The 22,796-nt window shown below is 39.8% G+C and overlaps 3 protein-coding genes and 5 long non-coding RNA genes across 8 annotated transcripts in view; 7 read left to right on the top strand and 1 right to left on the bottom strand.

The window, feature by feature from the left end:
- wry (weary) overlaps positions 1-3,138 on the top strand; it is a 372,986-nt gene extending 369,848 nt beyond the window's left edge. Inside the window, exon 13 of the mRNA XM_065479078.1 lies at positions 611-3,138. Within this exon, the coding sequence (XP_065335150.1) occupies positions 611-755 (145 nt within the window). The 3' untranslated portion in view covers positions 756-3,138. The remainder of the gene's footprint in view (positions 1-610) is intronic.
- A 579-nt stretch (positions 3,139-3,717) lies between these two features.
- Positions 3,718-4,075, top strand: LOC135935414 (uncharacterized). The gene is made up of 3 exons (XR_010574216.1): positions 3,718-3,810; positions 3,860-3,890; positions 3,942-4,075. It is a non-coding gene; the product is annotated as an uncharacterized LOC135935414 (long non-coding RNA).
- Positions 4,076-4,245: 170 nt separating this feature from the next.
- Positions 4,246-4,591, top strand: LOC135935469 (uncharacterized). Its single transcript, XR_010574221.1, has 3 exons — positions 4,246-4,336; positions 4,388-4,453; positions 4,510-4,591. It is a non-coding gene; the product is annotated as an uncharacterized LOC135935469 (long non-coding RNA).
- A 496-nt stretch (positions 4,592-5,087) lies between these two features.
- LOC135936163 (uncharacterized) lies at positions 5,088-9,513 on the top strand. Its single transcript, XM_065478879.1, has 22 exons — positions 5,088-5,509; positions 5,558-5,620; positions 5,674-5,709; positions 5,765-5,798; positions 5,855-5,919; positions 5,978-6,086; positions 6,144-6,388; positions 6,453-6,515; positions 6,569-6,617; positions 6,673-6,749; positions 6,805-6,901; positions 7,339-7,444; positions 7,492-7,606; positions 7,656-7,728; positions 7,783-7,868; positions 7,925-8,045; positions 8,099-8,205; positions 8,256-8,318; positions 8,379-8,412; positions 8,471-8,571; positions 9,105-9,207; positions 9,264-9,513. The coding sequence occupies exons 1-22, from the start codon at positions 5,435-5,437 to the stop codon at positions 9,494-9,496; spliced, it is 2,055 nt and encodes a 684-aa protein (XP_065334951.1). The 5' UTR covers positions 5,088-5,434; the 3' UTR covers positions 9,497-9,513.
- A 1,804-nt stretch (positions 9,514-11,317) lies between these two features.
- On the top strand, positions 11,318-12,687 carry LOC135938192 (uncharacterized). The gene is made up of 6 exons (XR_010574615.1): positions 11,318-11,405; positions 12,088-12,207; positions 12,264-12,302; positions 12,361-12,394; positions 12,446-12,510; positions 12,569-12,687. It is a non-coding gene; the product is annotated as an uncharacterized LOC135938192 (long non-coding RNA).
- A 52-nt stretch (positions 12,688-12,739) lies between these two features.
- On the top strand, positions 12,740-15,900 carry LOC135937576 (uncharacterized). Its single transcript, XM_065480733.1, has 16 exons — positions 12,740-12,971; positions 13,024-13,086; positions 13,477-13,525; positions 13,574-13,650; positions 13,702-13,798; positions 13,846-13,951; positions 14,005-14,119; positions 14,175-14,247; positions 14,302-14,387; positions 14,442-14,562; positions 14,617-14,723; positions 14,777-14,839; positions 14,888-14,921; positions 15,363-15,454; positions 15,508-15,610; positions 15,668-15,900. The coding sequence occupies exons 1-16, from the start codon at positions 12,894-12,896 to the stop codon at positions 15,898-15,900; spliced, it is 1,497 nt and encodes a 498-aa protein (XP_065336805.1). The 5' UTR covers positions 12,740-12,893.
- Positions 15,901-16,438: 538 nt separating this feature from the next.
- LOC135937221 (uncharacterized) lies at positions 16,439-18,550 on the top strand. Its single transcript, XR_010574471.1, has 5 exons — positions 16,439-16,551; positions 16,811-17,208; positions 17,311-17,478; positions 17,532-17,776; positions 17,954-18,550. It is a non-coding gene; the product is annotated as an uncharacterized LOC135937221 (long non-coding RNA).
- Positions 18,551-19,326: 776 nt separating this feature from the next.
- On the bottom strand, positions 19,327-22,279 carry LOC135936626 (uncharacterized). The gene is made up of 5 exons (XR_010574348.1): positions 22,150-22,279; positions 21,554-21,877; positions 20,861-21,161; positions 20,184-20,691; positions 19,327-20,105 (listed from the first exon to the last, which is right to left on the bottom strand). It is a non-coding gene; the product is annotated as an uncharacterized LOC135936626 (long non-coding RNA).
- Positions 22,280-22,796: the final 517 nt, after the last annotated feature.

Here is a 22,796-nt window from a genome sequence, read left to right as displayed (position 1 = left end):
CTGAGCACACCGATCGATTCTTGAAGGTCCAAATTAGGTAATAAGGACATTTTTCAGACCAAAAAGTCAAGTGCAACGTGCGAACTTTTCCCCGCCAAAACAATATCGAGAAGTGCGCATGCGTGAGAGCTAGCTTGATCTGACAAAGAAGTCATTCGTACAGCTGCGGTCTCTCTGCAAGTGCTCAAACCAGCTCTCACGCATGCGCACTCCACGCATTCATATTGTTTTGGCGGGAAAAAGTTCGCACGTCACGCTGTACTTTTTGGTGAGTTTAAATAACTACTTTAACTAATTCGACCCTCAAGAATCGATTGGTGTACTCAGAAACATCATCAAAGAAGGTCTATAAGAGTGAATCCAGCATAAAGGGGTTAAAAATTTCAAAACGAGTCTAGAGTTTAATTAAAATTTCCCTTTTTCCCTCCCTAAAAACGTCCTCATGTTGTTCTGAGTGACAATAAAAGCGCTGCAAATTAAACAAAGGGATAAAGCATGCATTTATTTATAAAAAAATAATTTTCCTAATTTTATCACCTCTTTAAAATAAAATTTAAGTTTAAAATTTTTAAATTCACTATTCGTGAACGCCGTTTTGTGATGATTTCAGTCCGTGCGCGCCGCTGAACAAGCTGTCGGTGCCGGACAAGGGGCGGCCGCTGGCGTCGAACCGCGCGTTCCCGCCGCTCGCAGACTCGGACATGTACTACACGTTGGACTTTAGTGACAGTCAGAGCTCACCTTTGATCCAGTAGACGTGCTGTGTGCTGAAGAATCAAATTTTTGCGTGTACACGTGCGCTTCATCTTTCGTTTTGTGATAGAGAGTAAATAAATAAATAATTGTAAATCGCTTCTTCGGCCGCCAGCGCGGTCGGAGATGCGCGCGGAGACAAATTAGGAATTTCACAGATTCGTTAATTTTAATTACGAGTAGATGTAACAAATTTGGTGTAAGGGAGAACAACAGAATTAGAAATTAAATATAATAATACCGTCGTAATTGAGCTCAGCATAAAATCTGTTTTTAGCATCGTGTGTGACAGAGATTTTGTATTTTTATTTTCTTTCGCGTGTGTGAGCAGATTTAACAGAAATTACACATAGCCTGCTGCTTTGTAAAAATAAAAAGTCGCTTGGCTTTTTAAGATTTTAACGTTGGCACGCGCACTTTCTAGCCGTTTTCCGGTGCCAAATCCTAGAACTGTTTCCGAAATAATGCTGGCCACTCATGTGATGTTGTTATTTGTGTAAATAATACATATTATTATAAAAACACCGCTTAAACTAAATGTTTCTAAACTAATCACGGATGAAAATAACCTCTCTGCTCACGAAGACACTTTTTTAGGATTTTAAAATCGCCACGCTAAATTAAAAAAATTAAATTTAGGCTTAAAATGCACGCAAAAAGGACGTGTGAAATTTGGTTCGACGAAAGTACTTATGCCCTTAAATGAATGTCAGCCTCCGTCAAACTCTGGCACACTGGCCGAGGGAATCGTTAACTGTGTCCAAGGGAATTCACTGCAAAGTCGCCCTGATCCGCAACATGAATTCAGGGAAAAATGCATTAAAATCATGCAATTTGTACAATTTGAGGCACTGCGCATGCGTTATATACGCAGAAAACTTCTGCGCAGCCAGATAAAAATTAATCTTTTCTCTCTGACAACCAGAATACCTCACTCTCATAAATTTTTCGTTAACATTTCCTGCATTATCCGCATTATCAGCGCAGAAATCTACTGAGCATGCGCAATAGCACGCAAACATTTCGAAAATAAGTTTACAGAGCATGGAACCGTAAAATATGCACAAATCAATGTTACTGGCAGTCCAAAGGTTCTCTTAATTTCAAATTCACAAACTGCGCATTCCCTTGATGCGCAGAAACTGTCTGCGCAGAAACTGTCTGCGCAGAAACTGTCTGCGCAGAAACTGTCTGCGCAGAAACTGTCTCCACAGAAACTGTCTGCGCATGCCTAAGATGCGCAGAAACTGAAAATCTGACAACCAGAAAACCTCGTTTTAAATATTTTAGGCTGCTTTATCAGCGGAGAAATCTACTGCGCATGCGCAATAGCACGCAAATGTTTTCCAAATCAAGTTACAGAGCATGAAATTATCCAAAATTAGCGAATTAATGGTATTGGCAATCCAGATGCTATTTAAATTTAAATTCCACAAACTGCGCACGCCCTAAATGCGCAGAAACCGTCTGCGCAGCCTAATTCGACAATCTAACTCATGCGCATAGGGAATATGCACTACCTCACCATGTCTTTCTCGTCAATCCCAGCTGCAATTTACTGCGCATGAGTTGACAGTAACTACGCATGCGCAGTAGGTATCTAAACCTTATGTGCACACTGTCTATCGCAACGTGCATATATTAAATTTGGTCTCACGCCCACACTCTTGTGGTTGGTGCTCAGAAACCGCCTGCGCGGTTACTTTCAGACAATCAAGCACATGCGCAGTGAAGGTTTTTGGGCGCAACTACATAACATCTGCGCATGCGATGTCCCCCGAGAAAGCTGTTAGTACATCTTGATTGCATGCATTTCATTCCACTTCACGCAAGCGCAGTTGATTCTTATGCACTTTATGCGTGCGCAGAACGCTTGTATGCCTGCGCAATAGAAAAATGAGGCAAATTATGCATTCTTAAGCCCTTTTTCTCTTAATTAACTTCTTAATTTGGATAATCTTTATTATTTTTCATGTGCGGATCAGAGGACTCGGAACTCTTGATCACTGAACGGTTTTAACAGTGTGTCAGGCCCTTGTAAAATAAATTTAACTCGTGTAAATTTACTAATCGAATGTATTTGCTCTTACACTCTCCATCCACTCCAAAAAATCTTTCCGGATAACAGCGAAATTATGCAGATATGGTTGTTTCCGCTGCTGTTTATGTTTTCATGTAAATTCGTCAACTTTAAAATATAAATTTTTAATGATTCGATTTGCTGGTATATGCTATTGCGTTATTGTTGGTATCATATAATAGTAGATAAATAATATTAATTACATTGTTTGTACGTTATTAGCTTTAAATATCTAAGAACGGTGTGTTTTAGTCAGGCGATCGACAAACTAATGTTTCAATTCGAAATAAAAATTAAAAGGTGAAATACAAACTGATTTTTATTCCTTCAAAGTTATACATTTTACATCAATTTTTAAAAAAATGTTGCATTTTTCTGTTCATCAGCGGTACGTTTCAACAGGATCGAGTTTTAGCCTTGGTTTGCATGAAAGTATGGCAGTAGCCGCGTACCCGCGTAGTTTTTGTTTCGAAACTTCCGTCAGAATTGCGGCCACTGCAGCACCGCGCACACAAACTAAGCATCATGGGATGACAGTATATGGAACAAATTTGTTAAAATTCAAACTCTTAATCACAACTCGTGAAGCAATGATTTTTCGGATTATTTGAGGGTTTTCAGATTTTTTTGCAAGAGACCTGGTAAATCCTGAAGATTTTCAGGTGCTAATCAATAAAAACAGAAGAAAGAAGGCTTTTAAGTTTTAAATATTTAACTATTGAAAACAAAGTATATTATTTATGGAAAAATAAACAGCAATAATTTATTTATTATTATTTCCCCACTTCATGTGCTGAAAGTCACCGATACCACCACCACGCAAGCTTCACAGGAAGCTGAAACATTCATCCGCTTACAGATGGAAAGCAGAAAAGCGATGCTGTGGTCGCTGTTGGGAAAAAGTGAGACTATCAGCTGCTGAATTCATCATGAATTTTGGATGCAAAACAGCAATAATTCTCGTTCTTGTGCTCATGGTAACAGTATTGAACAAAAAACCCTATTTTTCACATAAATTTATTTCAGATCTGCGCAGAGGGCAACAAATTTAAAAAAAGTATTTTTTAATTGCGCAATTTCCAGTTGGAATTAAATTTTAAATTTACAGAGCAACGCAGTAAGAACAGGAGAAATAATTTTATAATTAAATGCTGCGGAAAAAATTCTTGCATCAATCCGAAATCGAATAACTCTTCCCTTGCAAGAAGACGGACTGCAAAAACTCCCTCACAATCAGTGACTGTAAGTTTTTATTGCGGTTATTTATACTAATTTAAAATAAAATAAATACAATTGAATTTTAAGACAAGGAAAGATTCGTCCACCGCCAGTCCGTCTCTCGTGAATATTCCGGAAAAAGAGGCGAGACGAGAGTTGCTTGAATGATGAATTAATCAATTCTATAACAATTTAATACAGACTTTTGATGTCACAACCGAGTCAATATCTGGAGAACTCGCATCTCTCCAGCTTAATAGCGAAACTAAAACTACGACTGACTCAGTATTTTCATGATGTAATATTAAAATAAAAAAATTTCACTCATTTTTGCAGCAACCGGATGGGGCTGTAACGTTTCCCACGGCTCGACGCGAGGTGTTAACGATTGCGAACACTAATGTGAACTTTGTTGAGCGACGAATTACCTAGATAATTATAACGTGCTAAAATTACAGGCTGAAGGAAATTATGAAACCGAAATTATAAGAACTGAAACGAATATCCCCGTCCATCCCATGACTACAACCGTTGAGGTTAGATTTTTTTCTAAATTTGCTTAAAAAATAATTTAATATTGAAAATGACATCCACTTGCCGTTTTTATGCACCGTTTTCCAACTTGTTTCAAATGAGTCACGAGAAAATGAATGTGCTGACGCTGTGTTTTATTCCCGTTTCCTGCGGATGAGAACGATATGTCTGGCACGAATTCGATATTTCAAAAATTCTTGTACCTATTCGTATGAAAAAATGTATTGTTTTACAGATAAAAACTACTGCTTTTCCTAATGTTGCCCATCAATCTGCAACTTCGACTACTTTGGTAAATTTTTCTAACCTTTTTCATAAGAAAATTTCAGTTCTACCTTAGATTATAAACATATTCCGTTGAAATATGATAAAAAGGAATCGAAATCGAGCAAAAAACAGGACAAACCATTAAGAGACGAAGTTTCTGAGCACACCAATCGATTCCTGTCGGTCAAATCAGGTAAAAGTGATATTTTTCCCGCCAAAACAATATGGACACATATGCGATAAGTGCGCATGCGTGAGAGCTGATTGGAGCACTTGCAGAGACCGCCTATACGAACGACTTCTTTATCACATTCAGCCAGCTCTTGACGCATGCGCATTTATCGCATATATGTCCATATTGTTTTGGCGGGAAAATAATCTCACGTCGCGCTGAATTTTGGTCGGAAAAAATTTTCACTGTCCCTAATTCGACCCTCAAGAGTCGACTGATGTGCTCAGAAACCTCGTCAAAAATGCATATTTTATAATATGTATTGTCTGTGTTAATCACACGAATTCAGTCGATCGAGCTTTCCGCAACTGCGCGTGTCTACCTTTCTTAAACAAATTATTTCGCAGACTATGTTGTCTACTCCAAACAAACAGTTTAGCATTGAGGTAACCAGTGACAGTACGACTGTGGCACCTCCATTGTTGGTAAATTTCACACGAAAAATTATTTCTCAATCTGATAATTTTTCAAAGTCAACAACTACTAAAAAGTTGTTCATTCCCCCGTGGAAAGTTCCTGAAACTAAAGCTCCAATGGTGAAAATTATCTATCTTTTCACTTTAATTATTACTAAATCCTGTCTTAAAAGGTGTTCCCAACATGCCCTCCATCGTGCAACAAAGAGGTTCGTTTAAAATCTGATTGAATAATTGCATAAAAAATAAAACAATTAACAAAAGATGTCTCGGTTCAATCTGGACGGCTCATTAAAAGGTTAATAGTCAAACAAACGCTTCTAATTACAAATTTGAATAGGAACATTGATTTAGATTTGGGTTCATACGGATTTTGGGTGGAAATGTGTGGAAAGCTGTTCCTCTTTGGCAGAAGATTCGTAAATTATTTTTAATTAATTTAAAACACAAAAAATCAAGTCATGAATAATTTTCAAGGTTAATTGGGAGCAAAATGTTGAGGAGTGTTGCAAAATCGGAATGACGCCGATCGATTTGGAGCTTGCAACAGACGTCAAGTGTATAAATTCTCTAATTGGAGATGATGGTAATTATAAATAAAGGCAAAACTTTACTAACGTCTTAAATTAATAAAAAATTCAAGACTATAGGAATAGATTCAGCAGATATTATTGGACTTTTGGTTTGAGAAAGACGGAGGAAGTCGTTTCCTCATATTATTGGTGCAGCAGTGGAGCAAATATTACTAGAAATTGGGGAAGCGGAGGTGAGCCAAATTACGTAAAAAATGCTTCAGAAAACTGCGTCCGGATGGAATTTGGCAGAGCAACCAACATGCTATATCTTTTGGACAGCAATTGCGGACTGGTCAGCGGCCTCTCTTGCCAGGTTCGAAGTTTTTGTTTGATAAATATGATCAAAATTAATTTATACCTAATTTAATTGTATATAGGGACCGATAATTCCAAAAACTTGTGATTCACCAGTTTGCCCAGTTTACACTTGCAGGAAAAGAGTTATTTTTTAAATAATAACCCAAAAAGAAAATTTAACGGTTTATTATAACAGGACGCTCTTTTTAAAACGTTGGCAGACAAAGCAACCAAGGTTTTGATAGGTATATTTTACATCAATTCACGCAAACGGGATTTTAATTCTTTAATTTAATCTAGATCCATCAAAATCCGGAATTTGGGTTACAAACGATACACGCCTCTTCATGATAAGTTACCCCAGTGATACAAAAACTGTGCGTTGCTTACTTATTAAAGAAATTCTTTTAATTTTCACAAATATTGAGTCAGTTTGTAGAATCGCTTGCGGCTTGTTGTGCCGTGGGATTGAAACTGCTGAGTCTGCATCAAGAAGTCATGTACTCGATTCTCGTCGGCGCTTTTAACAGTTGGAAATATTTTTTAATGAAATTTTTATATTAAAGACCGTCTTTGATGAAGTTTCTGAGCGCACCAATCGATTCTTGAGGGTCAAATTAGTTAAAGTGGATATTTTTCCGCCCAAAAAGTGCAGCGCAACGTGCGAACCTTTTTTCCCGCCAAAATAATATGACTGCGAGAACTGCGCATGCTGGTTTAATGCTGGTTTAAGCACTCGCAGAGAGACTGCATGTACGAATGACTTCATTGTCAAAACCAGCTAGCTCTGACGCATGCGCAGTCCTCGCTTATTCGTTCAAATTGTTTTGGCGGGAAAAAGTTCGCACGTCGCGCTGCACTTATTGGTCGCGAAAAACATCCTCTTTACTTAATTCTACCCCCAAGAATCGATTGGTGTCAACACAAACTTCATCAAAGACTGTTTTTATTTAAATTTTGGCCCAGATGCAAGCATCCGAGGGGAGAAATTCTGGACCGCAGCCACAGACCAAGGATGCAAGAAGAATTTCGGTTTCTGCTCCACAAACAGACTTGTCCGCGATAATGCTAGGTAAATTTTAAGGATTTTAATTCATTTTTCATATTTATTTTAATAAGATGGGCGAGTGAACAGCCCGATTTGTCAACCTCAAACGGAACTTGTCTGGCCGTTTCCTCAGACGGACTTCTGCACGATGAATTGTGCAACACAAAGATGAGATACGTTTGCGAGGTTTTTAAAATTATTAATTTAAAAGACCCAAAATAATTAATTTAAACAGGGGAGAGCCCAAATTCCGTCTTTATTGGACGCTGTTGAAAGAGAATGTGCTGCCGAGTTTAAACTGACGAGAAGTATAATTTTTTCATTTAAAAATTATTTAAAATACCAAATCATTTCTTACAAAGGTGAAGTAAAAGCCCTGTTTAATTCAACGCCAGACGAATTACGAGAAAAATGCTTCTTGAAATGTTACGGCGAGGGAACGGGATTGGTTCGTGGGACCAAATAAAAATAAATCATTTTAATCATTAATAATTGATCCTCCAGTTCATTGATGGAAATTTGGCAATGGACAGTATTTTTGCTGCTTTTCAACGGATCACGTTTGACGACACAAAAAGATTACTTGACATGTACTCCGCAATGGACTACTGCACCAACTCCTCGAGTATAAAACCAATTTATTTCCTTGAATTTCATGATCAAGGATTGAAAACTCAGAGGGCATGGACGAATGCGATAAGTGTGGCAGTTTATTGAATTGCGGCCAGGAAAACTCGCCGGAGGAGTTTGAGGAATTCGTGGAAACAGTGCAGCTGACAATAACAGTTGGGATAAAAATTATCTAAAAGCCTTTTCCTATAACCTTACATTTCAGGAATCGCCTCTTATTTTGCCACCTGTGAAAGGCGTCTGTCCTGAGTATGAGTGCATCAAAAAAGTATTTTTAAAAATGTTCTATAAAAAATTTATGATTAAAATTTTAATCTCTCCATTTTAGCCTGATCAAGTGAAATTATTGGCTACTGCCAAAAGTATTATTAATTAATTATTTGATGCGTAACGGATATTTGCGAAATATTATCTTTCTAGATTTCACGCGTTTCATTGGCCAAGCAGTTGTACTTCCTTTTGTCCTCCAATTAACAGTTGTGTGTAACAAGAAATTCTACGTTTTTGCGACTAACGTGGAAGTACGATAAGTATCGATGTTTTTTTCTGTGAATTAATTGAATTATAAAATCAAATTTAATTCATTCTTATCCTTTAAAACCATATTTTACGAAGTTTTTAACAACGCCAATCGATTCTTGAGGGTCGAATTAGGTACAGTAGATGTTTTTCCAGCCAAAGAGTGAAGCGCGACGTGCGAACTTTTTTCCCGCCAAACAAATACGAACGTTAATTCGAGAAGTGCGCGTGCGTGAGAGCTGGCTGGAACTTATGACACAAAAGTCATTCGTACAGGCGGTCTCTCTGCAAGTGCTCAAACCAGCTCTGACGCATGCGCACTTCTCGCAAATACGTTCATATTATCTTTTGGCGGGAAAAAGTTCGCACGGTGCGCTGCACTTTTTGGTCGTAAAATCTCCCATTTTACCTAATTCGACCCTCAAGAATCGATTGGTGAGCTCAGAAAGTACCTCAAACCAGTCTTTAATACAGAATCTTGCAACTTTCCTGTCAATTTATTTATCTATAAACAGAATAAATTTGTTTTGCATAGCGAACCTTGTCCAGAAATCTTGCGTTTTGCTGCGACCGCGGATACCGTATGGCCACAATCGACACGAAAGAAAAATATGACTGCATGGTCCAGAATAGAATTAGTTAGTTTTTACCCTATAATCTCTTCTTTTCCAATAAAATTACTTGAATATGGCAGCAACTTTTCTGAATCTGCCCCCCGGCACGACGTTCGCAGTGGGTGCTACGCGTTTGGGAAAGTTGGATCGGCCCTCGTGGTGCTACTCTGACACCGAATTCGACTTTAATCTTGCGGAGGATTTTGTCTCAAACGATACATTAGAAACCAACTACGGAATTGCGATCAGTTTCGAGCCGCCTTTAATAATGAAGGCTTACGAAACTAGTTTGCATGTTGTGTGTGAAAAATGAACAAAATAAAATGAAACAATTCGGAATTTGAAATTTTTATTCGAGTTTATCTAAATTTTGCTCATCTCAACATATAGGTAAACCGCAGCGGGGGCCAGATGTGGGATAAAATTGGTTTACACTCCGCAGATCCAAGATGGCGTCTGAATGCGGGAAACAAAAAGCTCTCTTTGGATTGCCGTGCGTATTGAGTGTCAAGATTTTGTTTTTACGATCCAAAAGACACAATTAGTTAAGAGTAATGCAAATTATACGTCACGAAAACTTGTTTTTTGCGCATTTTCTTGTGACCATGTTTCGCGCTAGTCTCCACCGGACGCCATATCTGCGCGTCGCATGAATCAAGGTCCCCGCTGGTAAACCGATAGCAAAGACAATGTTTAACGAACTCCGAACTCCCCAAGTCGTCACAGTCACTACTGTGTTTTAGATTTAAAATTTAATATTTTTAATGTCAATGTTGTGACCCACTTTTATTTGGTGCTCGACCGAAAGCAGGATGTTTTACCAACCTTGATTCAATTCCTATTAATTTAATAATTTTCAACTATATCGTTGTGCGTTGCTCTCGTCGCACACAGCGAATTTTGCAGTAGAGAGACACCAATATGCAGGCAGATGGGAATACATTAATTTTGGTTCTGATTTTTACATTTTCGGTGATGAAATTTTTTTTAAAATTTCTTTTCATAAAAAATATTTAAAATTCTAGATTCTCGCGCAAGCCACTAGTCGGGAAAGAAGCAGTTGTAATATTTCTTAATATGAATTAAATGCCGATACTAGCGGTTGATATTTTAAAGGGCGCCGAAAACAACAAATCACGCATAGGAGGAAAAACTACATTATCAAATGTTGCGGCAAGGATTCGTGCATAACGCCGAAATTTAAAAGGACTTCTCCAGCATCTACAACATTGTTTGTAAGATTTTGGAAAATTAAAGATTTATTTTCTTTTAAAAAATTAATTTTAAGGTGGAGAAATTGACGATCTTAAATTCAAGTTCGTCTTTTCAAGCTTCCAACGACGTCACTGAAGCAAATAACTTTATTCCGACCTCCCCAACGGAATTATCTTCAGCAGGGACTATAAACTCCAGAGAAATGGCCGCGGATGAAATATTTGAAGCAACGCAGCCCACTGTCGTTCCACAATACACACAATATACTCCGCCAGTATCAATTTATTTAAATTAAAAAATTCTACTTTTTCTATTATATTATGTATTATTTTAAGGCAGAATTCATTGCCAGTTTAGCTGACACAAATCTAGCAAGTGCAGACGACACATTTCGTATTCAGCTTGAGTCAACTACAAAAAACAATGTCAGTATTTTTTTTTTAATTTTTATAATTTTTATTGTTTAATTTAGGTTGCCACGTCTTCATCTTTATTTGGAAGTAGTGAGATTATTCCGGCGATTATTCCAATTCCCGGTGACGTCAAAACCACCCTGGATACGCCTCTGGAGGTTAGAATTTTTTTAATTAAGTGTATGGCACAAATGAAATTTGTATTTTATTTCAAAAATATCAATTTGTCTCCGAGCACCAATTATTAATCTTCAAGTAAAGCAACAAAAATGAGTGCGACTCTTTTATTTTTTTTCAAATTTTTAAAAATTCAGTATTTTTCCCAACTTGTAAAAAAATATTAAAAAGCTGCAGAGGCGAGCAACGTTTCAAATGATTCAGCAATTCTAGGAATTGTATGTTGGAAGCCATTGCTGTGTTGCTATGGCAACCGTTTTTATTTCCGCTTAAAAATGAGCTGCTGTTGAGTTGGACGCGATTCTGTTTCACTATTCTAACTCGTTACGAATCGATTCACAGACCTCAACTACTGCTGTTTCTACTTTTCCGAGCACAAAATTACCAAGTAGTGCATCATCTACACAAATTCCATTGGTATTATAGTTTAATTAGTAATTACCAATAGATATGGCGCAAGTGGTTACTTTCTAATTTAAAGACCGTGTTTAACTAAATTTCTGAGAACACCTATCGATTCTTGAAGGTCGATTTAGGTAAAGTGGATTTTTCTCGCGACCAAAATGTCCAGCGCAACATATGAACTTTTTCCCCGCCAAAACAATATGAACGTATTTGCGAGAACTGCGCATGCGTGAGAGCTGGTTTGAGCACTTGCAGAGATTCCGCGTGTACGAATGACTTCTTTGTCAGATCCAGCGCACTTCCCGCATATACGTTCATATTGTTTTGGCGGGAAAAAGGTTTGCACTTTGCGCTGCACATTGTGGCCGGAAGAAATATCCACTTTTTTCATAATTCGACCCTCAGGAATCGATTGGTGTGCTCAGAAACTTCTTCAAAGAGGGTCTTTAAGCTCTCCCACTGCGATTTAACACTCAATCTGCTCTTAAATTAATTTCTTTTGATGTGTTAAAACCAAAAAATCTCCGTAAAAAAAACAAAACAAAAAAAGCTTCTCAAATAATACAAAAATCTTTGGAGTTTACTGATTTTTGTTTTCAACGCATCATAAGAAATTATAAATCATTTTAAGAGGAGCAAATTGATACGGAAAAGTACCTTAAAAACTACTAAGAGAATATTTTACCCTTAAAAGACAACAACAACAACAATAAAAGCATCTAGTGAAAAATCGTCTATTAAAACTACATACGTTCCACCCCCATGGATGGTAAAGGGAACTAAACCACCCAGTTCAACAACAAAAACTCCACAGGTGCTGAGAATCCGCAACTTGAAATTAATATTTAATTTTATGTATGCGTGTATAAGGTTTCACCAGCATGCAACACTTCTTCGTGCAGGAAAGATGTTTGAAAACATGTTTTAATTTAGCTAAAAAAGGTTATATTACCCCGTAATTTTGTAGGTATCCCTATTCAATCAAGATGGATCGTTAAAAGGTATAATTTATATAATTTTAACTAGTTCCTTTTATTAGTAACAATTTTTAGACATGTCTGCTTACGGATTTTGGGTGGAAATGTGTGGAAAGTTGATTCTATTCGGCAGAAGATTTGTTATTACTCATCTTTAATTAAATATGAAAGAAAACTCGCAACTACATTATTTTCCAGGTTAACTGGGAGCAAAACGTTGAGGAATGTTGTAAAATCGGAATGGCACCTATGAGTATCGAGCTGGAGACAAACGTGAATTGTCTTAGTTCTTTATTTGAAGAAGAAAGTTTGAACAGCGCTTAAAGAATTTATTTTCCGGTATTAATTTTTCTAATCTTAAGACTACAGGAAAAAAATCAGCAGATTTTATTGGACGCACGGTTTGAGAAGGTCAAGAAAGGTCGATTCGTATAGCTGGTGCGGAAGCGGAAACAATATTTTGACGAATTGGGCCGCTGACGAGCCCAACTACGTAAAAAACGCCTCTGAAAACTGCGTTCAGATGGAAATGGACAGATCAGAAAACACGGTTTATCTCGCAGACAAGAACTGTGCTTTAGTCAGTGTTTTATCTTGCCAGGTTTGATCGTGCTAATTATTATTATTTGAAATTACAAATTAAATGAACATAGGGACCGATAATTCCTAGAAATTGCGATTCTCCAGTCTGCCCAAAAGATCCGTGCTTAAAAAAGGTTTTTACTAATTTATTACAAAGATTTTACGTGTTAAAGACAACCTTTGACGAAGTTTCTGAGCACACCAATCAATTCTTGAGGGTCTAATTAGGTAAAGTTGATGTTTTTCCCGCCAAAACAAAATGAATGTGAGAAGTGCGCATGCGTCAGAGCTGGTTTGCTGAGCACTTGCAGAGAGACGAATGACTTCTTTGTCACATCCATTCAGCTCTCACGTATGCGCAGATCTCATTTACGTTCGTATTGTTTTGGTGGGAAAAAGTTCGCGCATCGCGCTGGACTTTTTGTTCGGAAAAAACATCCACTCTACCTAATTCGACCCTCAGAAATTGATTGGCGTGCTCAAAAACTCTTCAAGGATGGTCTTTAAATAACATATTTCAACAGGATACTTATTTTAAAACGCTGGCAGACAAACGTACTAAGGTTTTGATAGGTATTTTTTCACTATTTTGCCAGCCATGTTAAAATTTTTTAAATTTAGATCCGACAAAATACGGAGTTTGGATTACAAACGATACACGTGTCTTCATGATAAGTCATCCAAATGATGCAAGATCTGTGCGTTGCAAAAACGATTTTCACTCATTCTTAATAAAAAAATTAAATCAGTTTGTAGACTCCCTTCAAGCGTGCTGTGCCGTGGGATTGAAGCTTTTGAGTTTGCATCAGGATGTGTTGTACTCGATTCTCGTCGGCGCCTTTAACAGTTTGAAACATATTTTAAATTTATTTTTAATAATAATCTCGGCCCAGATGCAAGCATCCGAGGGGAGAAATTCTGGACCGCAGCGACTGACGAAGGGTGCAAAAAGATTTACGGCTTCTGCTCGTCCAGTAGACTATTCCGCGATAACTCTAGGTTTATATTATATATTATTTTTTTGTTTAATAATAAATTAAATTTCGTGCCAGATGGGCAAAAGGGCAACCTGACCTGAAAGAAGCGTACGGAACCTGTCTGGCCGTGTCCACAGACGGGTTTTTGCACGACGAAATGTGCACCACAAAAATGAGATACGTTTGCGAGGTATAAACTGACTTAAATTGCATAAATTCCGGAATTTTATTTAAAATAAAATTAGGGAAGGGTTCAAACGACCTCATTATTCGATGCGGTGGAAAGAGAATGCGCTCTGGAGTATAAACTGACGAGCAGTGCGATTAATAATTGTGAAAATTAATCGAAATTTAAGAATTATAACTGTCCAGGCGAAGTGAACAGACTTTTCAACTCGACGCCAGAGGAATTAAGAGAAAAATGCTTCTTAAAATGCTATGGCGAGGGAACTGGACTAGTTCGTGATTAAAATAAGCACAAATTCCATTTAAAAAATTAAATTCTCCTCCAGATCGTTGATGGAAACCTTGCAACAGACACTATATTTTCCATTTTTCAAAAAATCACGGTGGACGACACTGAAAAATTGCTAGACATGTCCTCGACGGTTGACTTCTGCACAAATGCTTCTAGTAATTTTTTACCTTGATTTAAATCTTGGTTAAAAATTAAATCTTAATTTTCAGAGGGCATGGATCCGTGCGATGTTTGTGCCAGTCTACTCCATTGCGGTCAGGAAAATTCTCCAAATATTATAAATGATTTTGTGGAAACCGTAGAATCATCAATAACAGTATAAAATCATTCTTATTAATTTTCACAGCTTTATAAAAAATTGAAATTAAGGAATCTCCTCTTTTCTTGCCTCCTGTGAAAGGAGTCTGCCCTGAATACGAGTGCTACAGAAAAGTTCCAAATGATTTTATATTAAATTTTTAATCAAAGTTCATTATTTAGGCCGAGCTAGCAGTTTATGTGACTACGGCCCAGAGTATGCTAAAATGAATTTTTAACTAAAATGTTTGAAGACCTTCTTTGACGAAGTTTCTGAGCCCACCAATCGATTCCTGAGGGTCGATTTAGGTAAAATGTATGTTTTTTCCGGCCAAAAAGTGCAGCGCGACGCGCGAACTTTTTTCCCGCCAAAACAATATGAACGTATATGCGAGAAGTGCGCATGCGTGGGAGCTGGCTGGACCTGACAAACAAGTCATTCCTAGAGACGGTCTCTTTACAAATGCTCAAACCAGCTCTGACGCATGCGCAGTTATCGCATTTACGTTGATATTGTTTTGGCGGGAAAAAAGTTCGCACGTCGTGCTGGACCTTTTGGCCGGAAAACATCTATGTTACCTAATTCGACCCTCAAGAATCGACTGGTGTGGTCAGAAACTTCGTAAAAGACGGTCTTTTATACATACTTTTAAAATAGATTTCACCCTTTACCCCTACGGATCCTCAAATGTTTATCAAGCGACGTTTGCGTGCAATAAAAAATTCTTTGCCTATTCAACCACCTTAAAGGTACGAACCGAATACCATTTCACAATTTCGCAGCAATTTTAAAATTTTTACAGCGATCCCTGGCCGCAAATATGGCATTTTGCTGTGACCGTGGAATGCGGCTGGTCACAATCGACTCTAAACAAAAATATGACTGCATGGTCCAGAGCAAAATTGGTTTAATTCATATTTAAAATTCTTGCATCGACTATTATATTCTTCAAATTTGCATAGTTTCCCTTCTTAATGTCACATCTGGAACGCTTTTCGCGGTGGCTGCTTCTCGTCTTGGAAAATTAGATCGGCCCACGTGGTGCTACTCGGACAAAGAATTCGACCTGACTCTTGCACCGGACTTTTTATCTAGTGACACTTTGGAAAACAACTACGCAATTGCGTTCAGCTTTGATCCGCCTTTCAAAATGCAGGCGAATCAAACTGTTTCAAATATTGTTTGTGAAGTTTGAATAAAATTTAGAATTTTTTTGCCTAAACACTTAAGCAAATATTTGATTCGATTGATTAAAATTTCGCACAGTTCCAGTTCCCCATTAATTTGGCTTTTAACATCGAACCGTAAAAAAAGAAAAATTGGTTATTTAATTCACTAATTTTAGGTTATTTAAATAAAATAATTACAAAAATTTTTGATTCGGCTGATTTGCCTGAAAAGAAAAAGATTATAGCAGGTCAGTGCTGTTCGTTTCATTAAAATAGAGCGGAAGAAAAAGAAAAAATCGCCATCCGGGATGCTGTGCGGCGCGCGCTGCACTCTTTTTGCGCGCGCTTCAGTCTCTCGTGATTCTCCAAGCAGCCACGTGACAATGCAGGTGCAGCGCCAAGACCGGCTAATCCAAGCGATGACGTCACTTTCAATACTGGCAGGTAGATGGCGCATAATTCACTTGGCAGGCTCTCACGCATGCGCACCGTGGAACTTTCTCTTTCTTGCTTGCTTGGCTGTTGCTGCGAATGCGGCGCGCCGCCATTGCACTCGAAAACACCTCATCTGCTTAATTCTTGCGCTCTTTCGCCTTCGTTTTTGAAAGGATTTGAGTCGCATGGGCGCTGAATTTTCGCAGCATTTCAATCTTGAGAACCTGCGCTCTGCGTTAATGGTAAGTTAAGGGGATTAATTTGCTCCATTCGCTCTCTAGAAGCGAGAAGTGCGGAGTGCGGCTTATGGTTATACCATTAAATGACCACGACCGTCGTATTTTTGTGGAGAAATTAGGAAAATAGCCAACGCACAGAGGGATTTTTGGTGCTATGTTATTGCGGGATGCGGGAATTGGCCTGCAGTGCCCTGCTGGACCTCTCATTGCCGACGCGTATTGTCTGACTTGACTTGACATGTTTGTATTTTTGTTTTTTCAGGCGTTGGTTGTCGTGCAGAAGCCTCGTTCCTTCCTCAGGCTGCGGCCCAAGTCTGTGGTGATGACTTCTTCAGGGCGCAGTCTGCTCCAGTGGGCCGCCAGCAGAAGGACAGGCAGCCTGCACGTGGACAGGAGCCACGTCGTTTTCAGAAGCATCCCCGAACCCAAATCAGAGCTAGACGCTCCTTCTGAAGGCCACTGAGGAAAACCTCCAAAAGACCGCAAACCACGCCTAGTTGCTGTTCGCGTGAATCTGTGAATAGGAGGCACCGCAGACAGTGTGCAGATTTGGATTGGATACGTGCGCTGGGCCGCCTGCATCCCGACAATAAAATAATTCTTCGCGGCTGCTCTCACCATCAGACCACCTTCGCCAGCGCCATTGATGCCCTTTAGAAGGTGAAACACCACATTTCATAGAGTTGTATTAAAGTTAAAGTGGAAGAATATAAACTCTTTAATAAAAATCAAGAAAATAACAAAAAAAAAAATTTATTTCAGGTTCAATCTGGCTGGACATACGTGCGGACTGTCTGTACCGCGAGAAACGCACTAAGGAACTGGAGAAGCTGCTGGCGGCCAGCGTTCCGGCGCCAATGGTGTCGCCGTTCAGCCGCGTGAGGCCATTCTCGGCGTCCACTGCCCTACATTCTGTGCTGCCGTCGCTTAGTGAGTGTTTCTCTTTTTTTATCCTTAATCAAAACCTCAAATTGTGTGGCCAGGTCAAGCGAACCTCCTGACCTGGCGGCATGGGCCAAGGAAACCTGTTCTTCCGAGATTAGAGCGTCGAGTCTTGACGCCGTCATTGCGTGCTGAGCTGGTGCCGAAAACTTTTGAGACCTAGGAGGGCCTCTTCAACCGCTACCTGACGGCGCCAAACAGGAAACCCGAGGCCTTCTCCCTGTCCTTGGCCGCCACTTCATGCCTCAAGCTCAACCACGTCCCTTTCTTTCCCTGGCATCTGCGCGTATGTAATTACACTTATTATATTATTTGCTGGGCAGGCGCCCAAGCTGATTGCGCTAGCGTAGTCAAGTTCATGGCTTTCTGCGCATGCGCATTAGATTGTTTTTTAATAAATTTTTATACCAATGCTATGTAATAATATGTTGTGTCTGAAATTGCGCTATTTTTCCAATTTCAGCTGGAGCTGTACGTGAAGCGCTGATGAAAAGCCAGGATTGGCATCTGAGCTTTGGAGAAGGAAGCTCACTTCCTGCAGCCGAGATGCTGAAGAAGGAGCTAAAGTACGACCTCGCAATAAATTTTTTCTCGGATGCTGGATTTCAACGCGCATTCTCTTTTTGAGGTGCTGGTGCGCGTCACCTGCATGCTCCTCCACTAAAAATACACCACGAATACCTAGAACAGGGCAAACACACCCGCTAGACCTGTTCCAGCCTCCACTGATGTGTTTCAGACCTGTCTTTGGCTCGCATCAGGAAATGGACATGACGGCCATCGAGGACGGCAAGCTGGTGGGCAAGGTGCCTATGTAGGTGGAGATCACACTTGTGTGGACAGTTTTTCGTAAGCGTGAAAGGCTGCACCTTTTTTGACATTAGGACAGATTTTGATGGTTCCCGAAAGAGGGGGCTGATCACGGCAAGCGTTTGTAAAAAAGTATCGGTTAATACTGGGCGAGAAATCGACAACGCGCCATGTTAAAGAATAGGGAAGTATCGATATATCGCCCAGTATTGACATATTTGTAAAACGCTTTCAAATGCAAAATTTTGTACTTTTTAATAATTATTGCTTGAAATTACTCTTTTGCTATTATATTATTATTTGTAAAGCATTTTCAAGAATAAACAAATATTACGCAAAAATGAAGTATTTATTTGAAAGAACACCAACTAGCGGAGGAGGTACCAGCTGTTTTCGCCTGAAAATATAATAAGCATCAGTATCTACTACGTCTTTCTTCCGTTAAAATCGGGCTTTTGTATCAGGTACGCAGGCAGCAAAAGGAGGTATAAACACCGCTTGATACCCTCAACGATCTCCTGCCGGCTGGATACAACACGCTCAATTTTTAATGTAACGGGATCCCTGTGCTAAAACCGCTTTAATCGAGGTTGTGTACGCGGTCAGCATGTGGCTGTAGAAGGTATCAAAAGGAGTATTCTGAGTACCTCCTCCTCTAGCCTGCTAACCTGATACAAGTGGGGCATTTTCACGCTAGAAGGAGTTGCTTTCTCTTCAAAATAAGGCACTTGATACCAGGATGGCATGCGATGCAAGGAGGTACTTTTAACAACTATTTTCCCCTCCTTACCTGATACCAAAGGCCTGATGAAGTAGGATATTAAGGGGGGACGGTTCACTGCAACGCAACCTTTGAACGCGTCAATACTGGGCGATTAATCGATATTTTCTTATCCGTAATCACGGTGCGATTTCAATACATCGCCCAGTATCGACCGATATTTCTCAAGATCGCTGTGATTCACTCATTCCTTTGAGTTAATATAATCTTGTTGAAATAATAATAAAACGAATAATTATCTCAGATTGAAAGTTATATTTGTATTGAGAAAAGAAGATTACATAAAAAGTAATAACAGGATTTCAGAAGTCGAAATTTCAGTTTGACGGGTGATGATGTGAACAGCGCAGGGGCGGCCGCTGCCTCGACACAGCCGACATCAGCGCCTAAGAGATGGACTTTGAGCCGGCGGCACTGCTCGACATCCGCATCGATGGCCATAGGGCTCAGGTCATCAACACGTATGGCAGCGCCGCCAGGAACACCTTCCGGCAGCCTTACCACGGCCCTTTCTTACCTTTTGTCCGATTATTTTGTTTAACGAAGAATATACGAGATTTTGGGCCAGTTGCGCCTTCGTCCAATTGAAAATATAATAATTTTTCAATTAAAAATATTTATAGTCATTAGCTGATGATAAAAAATAAACTGAAGCTTGAAAGGTCAAATTCAACAAATCAGGGGACATTTTGTCCATGTAGCTGTCGTCAAAGGCTTCTTAAACGTCAAGCTATTGTCGGCATCCTTGACGTGGGGCCTTGACAGACAACATGGTGAGTTCATCCACCTGCATTATTTGCCCTGTGCAGTCTGTATCTCATCTGCTCCCGCCTGCGCCACTCGGTTTACCAGACAAAAAATGTACAAGACAAACAAATTGTGATGATGTGGCGCTGCAGCAGCGCAATTGCGTGGTCCTCCAGCATCTCTGACAAAAGGAAAGGTTCAACGCCTCCTCAAAAGAACTGTTCGTCTATAACGTCTATTCTGGCTACTTCATCAGCACCTTCGTGCAAAGCTACAGCTAGAATTGAAAAATAGGTCACTTTCAGAAACAACATGGCCATTAGTTAAGAATTTATTAAAAAAACTCGGAACTTACAACTAAAAATGGCTTCGAGGATGCCTGTAACTAGCATTCTGCGCCTATGCAACAGATGCCAGGAAAAAAACTGGGGCGTGGTTGAGCTTGCGGCAGGAAGTGGCGGCCAGGCCTCTTGTTTTATGTTGGGCGCCACCAGTTAGGTGTTGAAGAGGCCCTCGTCGGTCTTGAAAATTTTCGGCGTCACGCTCAGCACGCAATGACGGCGTTGAGTCTTTTCAACTGGCGCCACGTCTACACGCTTTAGCCTCAGAGAAACAGGTTCCCTGGCCAGGTGGTTCCCTCGACTGGTTGGACCTAGCTAAACGATTGGAGGTTTTTAACGTGGTTAAATTGCTGAAAATTAAAAGAGAAACGAGCGACGGCAACCCAGACTCAAGGGCCGGGGACGCCGAGAATCAAGACTGGCCTCGCCGAGCTGATTGGCAACACCAATTGCGCCAAAACGCTGGCTTCTCCAGTTCCTTTGTGCGTTTCTTGGGGTACAGCTAGTCTAGCTCTGCGTTTACTGTTAAATAAAACATTTGAACATAAAATTAAATTAGAATTTCAATATTTTTGTTTCAAATTAGCAGTTTTTTTAAAGAACTTCAAGCATATTAAGATTAATAGACTTCATAAAATCGTTCAAATATCTAAATCAAAGCAGCAGTTCTCTTAGAAAGGAGGTGTTTCACCTTCCAAAGGTTGTCAATGGCACTGGCCTAGTCTTCCTTGAGGTGGTCAACGCGTCCTATGGTGCGAGCAGCTATGAAAGATGATTCTATCGTCATGGTGCAGGTGGTCCAGCGCAAGAAACGTATCCACGTCTGCGCCCAGTCTGCGGTGCCTCGTATTTATTAACTGATTCGCACAGCCCTCGACACAGCAGCTTGGCCATTAACTGCTGCTCAGGCTGCTCAATAATTTACGAACGTCTCTTGTCTCCCGACGTAGCGACTCCATTTCAACAAAGGCCAGAAGGCGATCTTCAAGTCGCTGAAACAGGCAAGAATAATAATGAGCCATCTACGTGAAAATTAAAATCTAAAAGGAAAGAGGTGCAACGCAAAAAATCAGTATTTTCAACGGTTTTAAAGCAGAATTATATAGAAAAATTACAAAACACGTCTATGAGCATTGAAGCCGATAATCTAACCAACAATTATTTGGTTAAAAGCACTTTTTTAGCATTTTAAGTTCCTCGGCTTGCCGTAATTAAGAATAATGTTATTGTTTGTTGGCCGGCGGTACTTTTTGCACAGTCATAACTGGTCCAGAATTTTTAAAAAGGGTTTGATGCAAATGCAAACCCTGCACCATCAGTTTGCAGACCAGCATTTGAAGAAAATTTAGAAAAACTCAAAATTTTATAGCAAGTAAAATGTCACCTGGGAGGAAACCTGTTGGCGAGCAAATAAAGATGTTTTGTTGTTCTGTGACTGTAAAATTGGGAGCGACCAGCAACCAAGCGTGGTTCAGGTTCAGGGTCTCTTAGAGGTTTTCCTCGGTGGCCTCCGAAGGGAGCAGGACCCAGGGCACGGGCGTCCAGCTCTGGAATGCGTGTGGCAACGCGACTATGTCCACACGCAGACCGCCTATCCTCCCCTTGGAGGCCCGCTGAAGCAGGCTGCACCCTGAAGAAGTCATCACAAAAGGCTTCTGCCGCAACTTTTTGAAGGAATGAGGCATCTAATCTGCACGACATCCAACACCTGCCAAAACAAAAATTCATTCATTTTTAGTCTTTTTAGTCAAGTCAGACAAACGCGTCGGCAATGTGAGGTCCAGCAGGGCACTGCTGGTTAACTCCCCGCAACGAAATATGACCAAAAATCTATCTGTGCGTAGGCAATTTCCCAAATTTATCAACAAAAATACGAAAAATACGATGATCAGACACGGACGTGATCATTTAATGGTAACCGGGCCGCACTTTTTCTCGCTTCTGGAGAAAGAATCACGTGAATTAATCCCCTTAACTTACCATCAACGCAAAGCACAGATTGTCCAGAGTAAAATGCTGCCAAAATTCAGCACTTAGGCGACTGAAATCCGTTCAAAAACGAAGCCGAAGGAGTGCGCGAAAATTATGTAGAAGCGGTGTTCACAAGCACAATGGCGGCAGCAACAACAAACCAAGCAAGAGAAGAGAAAGTTTCGTGGTGCGCATGCGTGAATTTTGCGCCATCTAACTGCCAGTTTTGAAAGTGACGTCACTGCTTGGATCAGCAGGCCACGGTGCTGCCAACTGCGTCACGTGACTGCCTTGAGAATCGCGAGAGATTGAAACGCGCGCAAATAGTATTTCTGTGCACATAATTTATGGACCTAGCAGCACGTTCCGCACAGCATCCCAGATGGAGATCTTTAATCTATTTCTTCCGCTTTTATTAAATGAAATGAACTTTTTTATCTTTTCAGCCATATCTTCTGCCAAGTCTGAAATTTATTGGAGCAGTTATTTGCGAGATTGGAGGTCGATTGGACGCGATTTTTCAGCGTGGAAATTTTTAGGTGGCAGTCATATTTGCTTAAAGTACTTCTTAATAGATGGTGAAATTCCAAATTTGAAGCTCGGGAATGGGGGCGTTCCCTATTTTTTCGGTATCTCAAAAATACCCGAAAAACGAA

The sequence above is a fragment of the Cloeon dipterum genome, chromosome 2, assembly GCF_949628265.1.
Source record: "Cloeon dipterum chromosome 2, ieCloDipt1.1, whole genome shotgun sequence".
NCBI lineage: Eukaryota > Metazoa > Arthropoda > Insecta > Ephemeroptera > Baetidae > Cloeon > Cloeon dipterum.
Note: the sequence above shows the minus strand (reverse complement) of the source record. Positions and strands in the feature narration are given on the sequence as shown.

Excerpts from the sequence above, each read along its gene's own strand:
- LOC135936163 (XM_065478879.1), top strand. The coding sequence starts at position 5,435 with ATGTTGTCTACTCCAAACAAACAGTTTAGCATTGAGGTAACCAGTGAC. Across the intron at positions 5,920-5,977 it reads TCCTCTTTGGCAGAAGATTC|GTTAATTGGGAGCAAAATGT; the intron begins GTAAATTATTTT and ends ATAATTTTCAAG. Across the intron at positions 6,389-6,452 it reads TCAGCGGCCTCTCTTGCCAG|GGACCGATAATTCCAAAAAC; the intron begins GTTCGAAGTTTT and ends AATTGTATATAG.
- LOC135937576 (XM_065480733.1), top strand. The coding sequence starts at position 12,894 with ATGGAAATGGACAGATCAGAAAACACGGTTTATCTCGCAGACAAGAAC. Across the intron at positions 13,952-14,004 it reads CTATTCCGCGATAACTCTAG|ATGGGCAAAAGGGCAACCTG; the intron begins GTTTATATTATA and ends ATTTCGTGCCAG. Across the intron at positions 15,455-15,507 it reads CCTATTCAACCACCTTAAAG|CGATCCCTGGCCGCAAATAT; the intron begins GTACGAACCGAA and ends AAATTTTTACAG.